Consider the following 11,773-nt stretch of genomic DNA (forward strand, 5'->3'; position numbering starts at 1 on the left):
AGAGCATTCCTCCTCCCCCTCCCCCCCCCATTCTTGAGAGAGAGAGAGCTCGACTAAGGGGAACAAATCACACACAAACAAACAACAAATGGTTGTGGGTTTTTTTAACCAAATGTGTTACTTTCCTTCTTGAATGAGAGGGGAGACCAACAAGCAAGCAGCTTCGCTCTGTGCTGTAGTTCCACTTGCATTCCAAATCCAAGCAGGAGGAGCACAAGACTCCAGGGGAGAACCAATAGGGCTGGGAGAAACGTTAACTCTTTCTTTACTCTCTGCTACTGCCGATCTCCAAGAGTCTCAGCATTGATTCAAAGGGAGAGTGTAAACTTCACCCTTCACCCTTGCAGACCATGGCAGTAGCAGCAGGGAGGGAAGGGAAAGCCACCCGATAGAAGCAACAGCCTGGCTGGCTGGCTGCAGACTGAGATTCCCTGCCCTGCAAGAGAGAGGCAGGCACTGCCGGAGGGAGCTCAGGATAAGGTCTGACTCAGTATATGGCAGTTTCCTATGTTCCTAACCTAACGTAGCTCTGCGCATGCCCAGTGTGGCAACGTGTAGCTATTACCCTTCCTTTGCTGTTCTGATTTCCTCATTCCATTCCCGACTCTCCCCACACTTCTCTTACTGGCAACTCAGAGGAAGGCCAAAGGGTGTTGACCTCAGTTCTGCTAACACGCATGCCTAGCAGCAATCCTTTACCGCTGCTGGAGGTGGGAATGCACTCTCATGCAGCGAATGAATGCTGAATTTGCTGTCCTGATTGGCTCCCTTCCGGGAGGACCTCCACTTCGGGCTCAGAGTGAGCTTCGGGGAGTTGCAGGTATTCTTTGTTCTTCCCATCTCTCCTGCACTCCATCCGCAGGATCAGCATACCTATTTGCATGCGCAGCGGGGAAATCCCCCTCCCTTGTAGGGGAGCTATTTCAAAGAAAGGTGGAAGGAGGTTCTCAAGCCCTTATTGGAGCAACTTCTGGTTTCTAAAGTGGGGGGGGAGGAGTTATTTCTCTTCTTCCCCGCTGCTAGAGATTTCTTCTTTGTTAAGGAGTTAACAGCAATCTCTCTCACAAGTGCAGGGTCGAGGGAGAACAGGAGCAACCAGGTGTGGTTAAGGATAGATCAGCCCCTGTTCTCTCCCCCTCGCTATGCTGGTGGGACAGTTTTACTGAACTGAAGTAGATATTTATTTGCTAGTAAAATGACCATTGTCGTGTCAGGTTGCATGTGCTTGGAGCCTTGGAAGGAGGGTCTGTACATTGCAAGAACCCCACGGGGGTGCAGTGTGTCCTTGACATTGCATGAATGAAGGGAAGATCCCGCTCACTGAGGGCTGGATTATGCACTGCGAAGGCTGAAAAACAGGTTTTCCCCTCCCTGCGTTGGGTAGGTACTGTTGCATTGCTTTCCCCTGTGGAAGTGATTGGAAACCTTTCACAGCATGAAGAAAGTAAAGGGGGGTGCTTGGGAACGAGTGTGGGTGGAGGGGGCTCAGCCCATTCCTTGTTCCTGCTTAACCGTAGCCCCAGTCACTGAGAACAAAGTATGCTCCTTTGCTTATATAAGCCCAGTCCTGGGCTCTGCCTCGGTCACAGGAAAGTGGCATGGAATGCTGAAAAGAGGGAGAAGGGATTTTATTTGCATATCCTGCTCTGTCTTCTCAGAGTGTGGATTCCCATCCAGGGAGTTTACAAAACTCGACCTGCTTTGCTACCGCAATACAATGGCACTGTGCACGTTCAGACCAGAAAAGAACTTTTCTTCCTTGTTGCATTTGAATCTAACTTGCTCAGGTTAGAGTGTTAACTCTGCAAAACCCCTGTGAAGTAGGTTAGCCTCAGACATGCCCAAGGCCTTCACGTAGTTTCATGACTGGGCAGGGATTTGAGCTATGTCTACACCAACATTCAAGTCACTAAGTCATGTAAAATTGATCTGCCTGTGTGTGAACTTTAAAAAAATAACTTTTTGATCTCTCAGCAACTAGCCTTTTCAGTATTTTATTTTTAAAATATGTATCTCACTCCAAAGATAACTTGCACAAAATATTATAGGGAGCCTCCTACACAGTGTTAATCAGGGTAATGTACACTATTTTAGCATCTTGGCAGCTGTGGATTTCCATATATGTAGAATGGGTGCAGTCGATGCCCCTTTGAAATGAATGTCAGAATCTTTAAAAGAACTAGCTGAACCTGCACAGAGCATCTGTGCGGTAGTTCACTTCCTTTTGGGGGTTAGTTGGGATAATTTGTTTGGCTGGTCCTCCCACAGCTCTCTCGCTCACTCTGCCCCCCCACACTGCCTCTCTCGCTCGCTCGGCCCCCCCCGCCGCCTCTCTCGCTCACTCGGCCCCCCCCGCCGCCTCTCTCGCTCGCTCGGCCCCCCCACGCCGCCTCTCTCGCTCGCTCGGCCCCCCCACGCCGCCTCTCTCGCTCGCTCGGCCCCCCCCACGCCGCCTCTCTCGCTCGCTCGGCCCCCCCCACGCCGCCTCTCTCGCTCGCTCGGCCCCCCCACGCCGCCTCTCTCGCTCGCTCGGCCCCCCCACGCCTCTCTCGCTCGCTCTGTCTCTCCCCCCACCGTGCCTCTCTCGCCCTGTCTCTCCCCCCACCGTGCCTCTCTCGCCCTGTCTCTCCCCCCGCGCGCCTCTCGCTCGCGCTGTCTCTCCCCCGCGCGCCTCTCTCGCTCGCGCTGTCTCTCCCCCCTCGCCTCTCTCGCTCGCGCTGTCTCTCCCCCGCGCGCCTCTCTCGCTCGCGCTGTCTCACCCCCGCGCGCCTCTCTCGCTCGCGCTGTCTCACCCCCGCGCGCCTCTCTCACCCCCGCGCGCCTCTCTCGCTCGCGCTGTCTCACCCCCGCGCGCCTCTCTCGCTCGCGCTGTCTCTCCCCCCTCGCCTCTCTCGCTCGCTCTGTCTCTCCCCCCATGCTTCTCTCGCTCGCTCTGTCTCTCCCCCCACCTGCCTCTCTCACTCGCTAGAGTCTACGTCCACCACCGTGGTCTTTTACACCACGCTTCTTTTACAATATAAAGACAAAAAGGTGTGAAGAATTCAACTATACAGGAAGCAGTGAAAATGAAAACAACTTTGTTACTCAGAAGGGCTGTTGGAAGGTCTGTCGGAAAGCAGGGAGAAAACCAAGTTTTGAGAGAATAACTGTTGGGAAACCAAGAAAATCCTTTTATAGCGTGGTCTTTTACAGCGTGGGCCGGCCAATTCTCCTCCTCCTGGGTGTGCCAGCCAATCAGGCGCCTCCGCAGCCCAGCCAATCAGCTGGGCTGCTGGGACGCATTTTCCCCAGGCACACCTAGGAGAAATATATATATGGATTATGTGAAGCAGTTGCACTTTCCATCCATATATAATACTTAACTGATGCCCAATGCCTAAAGAGGACCCTGATCCAGTTTCAACTGTACTCTTACCTGATTGCTCTACTCTCCCCACTCACCTGGTGCACTTCTTAAAATAACTACATATAATTTATTTTGCCCCACCCTTTCTCCAGGTAGAACACATGGCTCTCTTCTCTATCCCCCAACCACACACACACACACTTTACCCTCATAGCAATCCTGTAGAGGTAGGTTAGACTGAGAGTAGTGACTGGCCCCAGGTCACTCAATGACCTTCATAGTTGAATGGCCATTGGAATCCACGTCTTCCCAGTCATAGTCCAACATTGTACTTAGTACACCATACTGGTTAGTACACCACATTACACCACTGTTTAGTATACCACAGTATTCTGCATCCAGGGTCAGCAGACAGTATGAATGTAACAATAGGATCCATGCTTATAAAAACCAGCGCACATAGGCCTCAACAGCACAGTTGATACCCCAGCCAACATCTGGGAATTGGGTGTTATCTGGGCCTGCATGCATACACCTTATTGAAATGTTACACCTGTATTTTTTCCCTTCCAATGTTTACTGGTGTATAGCAAAAGAAATGAGAAAATGGTTCCTTTCCCCTAAAATGTTCACAATCTAAAGAGAAACACAAGCAACAGCTAAAGGAAAGGATGTTATGCTGCTATGAACAGAGACAGTGATCCTACCTTTTCTCGTCTGTCTTTTATTGTGACCTTAAGATGAAAGTAACTTGTTGACACTGGTTTTTGTCTTTTGAACAGGGATGCTTGCTACCTATTCAGAGTTCTTCCACAGTCTATGTACATCTTAAGAAATTTGCATGGAAAGAAAGATTAAAGACTGTCTTCAAATTCTCATTTAGACAGTGGTATCACTGAAGGATGCCTCAAGTCTAGACCAATGGTGGGATCTTTAATTTTAATTTCTCTTCAAGGAAATCAAATATGAAATCCGATCAGCTATTTAAGAGACAAGTTCTTGCTAGATTCCTCAGGAAAGATGTTTTATTCAGTAGTGCTTTCATAATCAGGCTTGCGCTGGTCTTCTATGGAGTTTATCAGGACAGAACAATGTTGGTCAAATATACAGACATTGACTACCAAGTATTCACCGATGCAGCAAAATACATCACAGAGGGAAAATCTCCGTACCTAAGAGCTACTTACCGTTATACTCCACTGCTGGGCTGGATCTTAACACCAAACATTTATGTTGCTGATCTGTATGGAAAGATTCTCTTTGTTGCTGGGGATATAGTTGCTGCATACCTCATGTACCAAATTTTGCTTCTCAGAGGGCTGGACCGCAGGAAGGCATGTGGGTGTTGTACATTCTGGCTTCTCAATCCCCTGCCAATGACTGTATCTAGCCGAGGAAATGCAGAATCTCTTGTCGCAAGCCTCGTCCTTGGCACCATGTATTATATGGAAAAGAGAAGCCTAATAAAAGCAGCAGTTCTTTATGGCCTATCTGTACATATGAAAATTTACCCCGTGACTTATGCATTGCCATTAGTTCTTCATTTGCAAAGTAACCGAAATGATAAGAGAGGAGAAACAGGTGCTTTTCCTTTAAAGAAGCAAAATATGCACTTTGTGAATGACTTCTGGTGGCTTTTCTTAAGGCTCTTGAATTTTGATGTTCTGCTTTTTGGACTTGTGGCTTGTTGTACATTTGCTGCCCTTGGCCTTATGTTTTATTCCTATTATGGCTGGGAATTTTTGGAGCATACATATCTCTACCACTTGACCAGGAGAGATATTCGCCACAACTTCTCACCCTATTTCTATATGCTGTACTTGACTGCAGAAAGCAAATGGAGTTTTCTCCTTGGACTTGCAGCTTTCCTTCCTCAGCTCCTGCTGCTTCTAGTGATTTCCTTAGCTTATTACAAAGATCTTGTTTTCTGCTGTTTCCTGCACACTGCTGTTTTTGTGAGTTTTAACAAAGTGTGCACCTCCCAGTATTTTCTGTGGTACCTTTGCCTCCTTCCACCTGTAATGCCTCTTTTGAAGATGTCCTGGCAGCGGGCTGCATTGCTTCTTCTGCTGTGGCTTATTGGACAGGCCCTTTGGCTTGCACCTGCATACTTTCTAGAGTTTAAGGGACAGAACACTTTCTTGCTCATATGGTTAGCAGGCTTGTTCTTCCTCTTCATCAACTGTGCAGTCCTTTATCAGATTATTTCTCACTATCATACTCAGCAGATACCCAGCAAAATAAAGCAACAGTAAGGCTTGCCTTGTTGGGCAGGTGACATCCTGTAGGTAATTACCTGAGTGAAGTTAGTCACTTGAACAAGACTGGGTAACAACCAGGGTCTTAAATTGCTGCTTTAATTACTGTGAATCCTGTTTTTCAGTACATTGACCAAGTATGGAAATAAGTCACTATTTTAGTGAGATCTCCTTCAAATCTTTACGAAGTGGTGGGTTTTTGTTTGTACTTTTGTTTTACTGGAAAGCAAATGTTTAACCATATTAAATAATGTGCATGAACCATTTTACAGGGTTTTAAAAAACTATATTGTTTTCTTACAGTACTGTGTGGGTACTAAACACCACTTGATTTTCTCCTTGATGCCCTAAAGCCCCTTTAAAGAAATTAGCATTCAGGAATATTAGCCAGACCTCAACAATCCACTCATCGGGGGCAACTTCCCCTCATCATTTGAGGATGTTCAGCAGCATATAGACCACCACCTTCAAGTTATAAGAACATAAGAAAAGCAATGCTGGATCGGGCCCAAGGCCCATCTAGCCCAGCATCCTGTTTCGCACAGTGGCCCACCAGATGCCGCCGGAAGCCACAAGCAGGAGTTGAGGGCATGCCCTCCCTCCTGCTATCACTCCCCCGCAACTGGTACTCGGAGGCATCCTGCCTTTGAGGCTGGAGGTGGCCGATAGCCCTCCGACTAGTAGCTGTTGATAGACCTCTCCTCCATGAAGTTATCCAAACCCCTCTTAAAGCCATCCAGGTTGTTGGCTGTCACCACATCTCGTGCCAGAGAATTCCACAAGTTGATTATGCATTGTGTGAAAAAAAATTTCCATTACTGGTCCTAAATTTCCTGGCAATCAATTTCATGGGATGACCCCTGGTTCTAGTGTTGTGGGAGAGGGAGAAGAATTTCTCTTTCTCCACACCTTGCATGACTTTATAGACCTCTATCATGTCTCCCCGCAGTCGTCTTTTTTCTAAACTAAATAGCCCCAAGTGTTGTAGCCTTGCCTCATAAGGAAGGTGCTCTAGGCCCCTGATCATCTTGGTGCCCTCTTCTACACCTTTTCCAGTTCTACAATGTCCTTTTTTAGATGCGGTGACCAGAATTGTACACAGTACTCCAGGTGTGGCCGCAACATCGTTTTGTATAAGGGCATTAGAATATTAACAGTTTTATTTTCAATCCCCTTCCTAATGATCCCCTAGCATGGAATTGGCCTTTTTAAACAGCTGCTGCACATTGAGTCAACACTTTCAATGAGTGGTCCACCACGACCCCAAGATCCCTCTCCTGGTTAGTCACCAACAGCTCAGATCCCGTCAATGTATACTTGAAGTTTGGGGTTTTCGTCCCAATGTGCATCACTTGACACTTGCCAACATTGAACTGCATTTGCCACTTGGTCGCCCACTCACCCAATTTGGAGAGATCCTTTTGGAGCTCCTCACAATCCGTTTTGTATTTTCTCTACCTGAAAGAGTTTGGTATCATCTGCAAATCTGGCCACCTCGCTTCTTACCCCTACTTCTAGATCATTTATCAATAAATGAAAAAGCACCAGTCCCAGTACAGATCCTGGGGGACCCCACTTCTTACTTCCCTCCATTGTGAAAACTCTCCATTCATACCTACCCTCTGTTTCCCGTCCTTCTACCAGTTAGCAATCCACACATGTACTTTCCCCCTTAGTGACTACCAAGGCTAGATGTTGATTAGAAAAGCTTGCTCACCTCCTGAAGCTGCTCCTACTCTTTCCAGAGTAGGCTTCAAACTAGCTTTCAAAGTTCTCCATGAATTGGAGAGGTCTCTAGTGTTGCTACTGGCTGCTGTGACTGGGAATGATGGGAGTTGAAGGCCAAAGTTGTGCCGCCCTGGTGTAGACAAAAGTGGTGCAAGAAACTTGCATTGGCCAGACCTCCAAAAAATCCATTTGCATGTTTACATCTGATGATGCCTGGGGCATTTGAGGTACTGCAGCAAAGAGCAAGCATTGCTGTATGTGAGGTGAAACGCAAGGCTGTGAGGATTCTTTTGCATCTTCATATCCTTGAATTGGACATGGCTGGAAGGGACACTTAGTTGAAGGAAGAAATATATATATCTGTGCTTGCAGAATACAAACTTCATTTGCTAGTCTAGTAAAATCAATAAAAATGACCTGCAGGTGGCAGCATTGTTGGAATTCTCAGACCACACAGGCTGTGGACACAGCTTTTGTGTCCTGTACCATGCAGGGATGTTTAAAAGCTGGTAAAAATGTTGGCAGCAGCCTTACATCGTTTTAATAAGTAAGATCTACATAAATTTTATTTTAAAAGTTTAATGAATGCAAAAGAAAAAATATATTGGTTTATGCCTGTGAAGCAGGCTCCAGTGTCTTTCAAAGATATGTTATCCTTCCAGTGGAGCTGTGACAAAGCCACTGAACACTTCTAATGTGTTAGTCCATAAATTGAAACCCGCAAAAAACAGAAATGAGCAAACAATACCACCTCAAAAACATTTTGGATAGGCAATATATTCAGCCAAATACATCCAAATCTGTACTAGCAGATTTGACTTATCCCTTTATATCCCTTTCCCTTTCCCTTCTCCCTTTATAAGTATACAAAAACAACCACCTAATGCCATTATTAGGACCAACTAACACTTGCAAAGCAGTGAACTAGCTTTTGAGTTTCACAGAACTCTTTTCTTTGTCTCAGTGTTAAAAAGAGATGGTATTACTTGTAGAGGGCATGTGGACCTGGGACGGAGGGCAGGGAGTCCACATGTAAGGAGATCAGCCAGGCACAAGAGGTGGTGAAACAGAAGGAGGCATCCCCAAGTAGGGATGTGCACGGAACCAGTTCAGAGGCCCTTTATGGGCCTCCGAACTGGTTCGAACAGCAGTGGTTCCGCCGGTTTGACGGCTGGGGGGTGCTCCTTTAAGGGTGGGGGAGGTTATACTCCCCCCCACTGCATTTCCCCGCCAGCGCTCAGTTGTCTAAAAGTCTATTGGGGTGGCAGCGTACCTCCCTACTGCCCCGTTTGCTGCGCTGTCCCGATGTACCCAGAAGTAGTGGACGCGACTGCGTGCGCGCCCATCATGTAAGCCCGCTACCTGTACTCAATCTGTACTCAAATCACAGGAGGAATGACAGTAGTCTGGGGGATGGAGGCCTGTAGAAGGAAAGGGGTCATGATGAAATGTGTTACTAGAAACCTGCAGATCTAGTGGGTGACAGGTACCCACCAGACAGTTGTGTACCAACGTGTATTTAAGAGAACGCATTCTTCGTTATGAACCCCACTGTCTATTAAGATCTTCAGGGAAGGTCCATCTGAGGGTGCCGCCAGCTCGTCCAGTGGAGAATCAAAGGCATGCCTTCTCTGTAGTTGCCCCAGGTCTGTGGAATGTACTTCCTGTTGAGATTAGAGCTGCTCCATCCTCCTTGGGTTTTAGGAAACAACTAAAAACACATCTCTTTGGCCATGTTTTTTAGTTAGCTTTTTAATGGACATTTTAATCTGGTTTTTTATTTTATTATTTTATTATTATTTATTAAAACCTTTTTATACCGCTCAAAACTTACGTCTCTGGGCGGTTTACAACAGTTTTAACTGCAATTTTTTGGTTTGTTCTTATTCTTGGTTTGTTTTATGCTGTACACCACCTAGAGACTTCAGTAGTGGGTGGTATACAGATTTAATATCAGTGTCGAATAAACCTGTTTGTTCTGAGCTCTAATGCCTCCTGTCCTTCATGGATTTAGGGGGCCAGCCCCTTCTACATTGAGTTACACGCCCCTCCCCCCGGGGGGGAGAGAGGGTATCACTGAGCATGATAGAATCTCTATCTCTAATATCTTACAGCCTTAAAATAATGATTTAATAAACCATTTGTAAACTTGGGAAAGCAGCAATAACCATGTTCTAGTAACCTTATATAACTAGAGTGCATAGGTAGTCCTTGGGTGAATGTAAAGGACTGCAAATGCTTCAGTACTATCAAAGCACCCAAAGAGTGGATACATCTTTGGCTCACACTCATTTTTCTCCCATATAGGGAGTTACCTTCCCGCTGGACTTAATCATGCCTGTTTGCTTAATTGTGGCCTTATGCGCTGCATTACTGGATGGAAAGCTGGCTCACTTTTCTATAGATACCTGTATGCTCAGTTCCTATTTCTGTAGGGGTTTTTTTGTTGTTGTTCCCTGCAGTTTTCAAAAATAACCCCCCCACACACACTACCTCCATTTTAACTGTAGAAATACATATTGGTATAACTGAAAAAGTTACATAATACACACACACACACACACACACACACATATGAACATGCATGTGTGTCTTAGGGAAAATGTAAGGTGAAACTAGTGAGCATATGGGCATGCTGCGAAGTATTTAAATGAATCTTTTAATTTTTTAAAGTTATTGGTTTATAACGTTAGTGGCATTTTCTTCTACTTTTCTACGTACAGTGGGTATTGAAAAGAATCACCCCCTTTGATAGACCTTAAATTCTGGTTCCCTTACATCCTGAAATGAAAACACAAAGAAAATTCCCTTCACCAGCTGTACTTATCCAATGCAACCTATAACACCCAACTGAAAAACATCACAATTACAGTCCAGAAAAAGTGTCAGAAATAAAAAACAAGAATTATTGAGATTGAAAAAGGATCACCCCCCCCCCCCGCGCAATGTCAATATTTTGTTGAACCACCTTTTGCTTTAATAACAGCCTTGAGTCTGTTGGGATACTTCTCTATCAACCTCGCACATCTAGACGGAGCAATATTTGCCCACTCCTCCATACAGAACTGTTCAAGTTCGGTCACATTGGATGGTAGGTGTTGGTGGACTGCTATCTTCAAATCTCCCCACAGATTTTCTATGGGATTTAGGTCTGGGCTCTGACTGGGCCATATGAGGACGTTCCCTATTTTATCCTTCAGCCACTGTGTGGTCAATTTTGCTGTGTGCTTCGGATCGTTGTCATGTTGAAAGGTGAATCTTCTGCCCATCCTCAACTGTCTGGCAGAGGGTAGCAGGTTTTCTTCCAGAATCTGACGGTATTTTGCCCCATCCATTTTTCCTTCTACTCTAACAAGAGCCCCAGTCCCTGAGGCAGAGAAAGACCCCCACAACAGGATGCTGCCACCTCCATGCTTCACTGTAGGTATTTTATTTTTATTTATTTATTTTTGCATTTATATACCGCCTTTCATTAAAAAGATAACCCCATAAGATGGTGAGCTGCGTTGGATTTACGCCAGGTGTACTGTTTGGTGTTGAGGCCAAATAGTTCAAACTTGGTCTCATCTGACCATAAGACCTTTTTCCATTTGGCATCAGAATCTTCAAGCTGCCTTTTGGCAAAGCTCAAATGAGCTTTAATGTGGCCTTTCTTGAGAAGTGGCTTTCTCCTTGCGACCCTCCCGAACAAGCCACATTTTTTCCACAACACACCATACCTACAGTGAAGCATGGAGGTGGCAGCATCCTGTTGTGGGGGTGTTTCTCTGCCTCAGGGACTGGGGCTCTCATTAGGGTAGAAGGAAAAATGGATGGGGCAAAATACTCTCAGATTCTGGAAGAAAACCTGCTACCCTCTGCCAGACAGTTGAGGATGGGCAGAAGATTCACCTTTCAACATGACAACGATCTGAAGCACACAGCAAAATTGACCACACAGTGGCTGAAGGGGAAAAAAGTGAACGTCCTCATGTGGCCCAGTCAGAGCCCAGACCTAAATCCCATAGAAAATCTGTGGGGAGATTTGAAGATAGCAGTCCACCAACACCTACCATCCAATGTGACCAAACTTGAACAGTTCTGTATGGAGGAGTGGGCAAATATTGCTCCGCCTAGATGTGCAAGGTTGATAGAGAAGTATCCCAACAGACTCAAGGCTGTTATTAAAGCAAAAGGTGGTTCAACAAAATATTGACATTGGGGGGGGGGGGTGATCCTTTTTCAATCTCAGTAATTCTTGTGTTTTTTTCTGACACTTTTTCTGGACTGTAATTGTGATATTTTTCAGTTGGATGTTATAGGTTGCATTGGATAAGTACAGCTGGTGAAGGGAATTTTCTTTGTGTTTTCATTTCAGGATGTAAGGGAACCAGAATTTAAGGTCTATTGAAGGGGGTGATTCTTTTCAATACCCACTGTAAGTAGATTGGAAACAATTAGG

At 45.9% G+C, this 11,773-nt stretch overlaps 1 protein-coding gene across 5 annotated transcripts; it reads left to right on the plus strand.

Moving 5' to 3' along the window:
* Positions 1-355: 355 nt before the first annotated feature.
* Positions 356-5,870, plus strand: LOC128347029 (GPI mannosyltransferase 1-like). Of its 5 annotated transcripts, none has more exons than XM_053301051.1 (3): positions 518-820; positions 1,215-1,380; positions 4,129-5,870. In XM_053301051.1, exon 3 carries the CDS (start codon positions 4,312-4,314, stop codon positions 5,599-5,601), a length of 1,290 nt encoding a protein of 429 aa, XP_053157026.1. In that variant the 5' UTR covers positions 518-820; positions 1,215-1,380; positions 4,129-4,311; the 3' UTR covers positions 5,602-5,870. The 5 variants fall into 5 exon arrangements, with proteins under 5 accessions (XP_053157045.1, XP_053157026.1, XP_053157007.1 ...); XM_053301060.1 differs by lacking the exon at positions 518-820 and adding an exon at positions 913-933; XM_053301043.1 differs by lacking the exon at positions 518-820 and adding an exon at positions 940-1,099.
* The last annotated feature ends 5,903 nt before the right edge of the window (positions 5,871-11,773 follow it).

The sequence above is a fragment of the Hemicordylus capensis genome, chromosome 1 (assembly GCF_027244095.1).
Source record: "Hemicordylus capensis ecotype Gifberg chromosome 1, rHemCap1.1.pri, whole genome shotgun sequence".
Classification (NCBI taxonomy): domain Eukaryota; kingdom Metazoa; phylum Chordata; class Lepidosauria; order Squamata; family Cordylidae; genus Hemicordylus; species Hemicordylus capensis.

Bases quoted from the DNA above. Each gene is read 5' to 3' on its own strand.
- LOC128347029 (XM_053301070.1), top strand. From the start codon at position 4,312: ATGAAATCCGATCAGCTATTTAAGAGACAAGTTCTTGCTAGATTCCTC.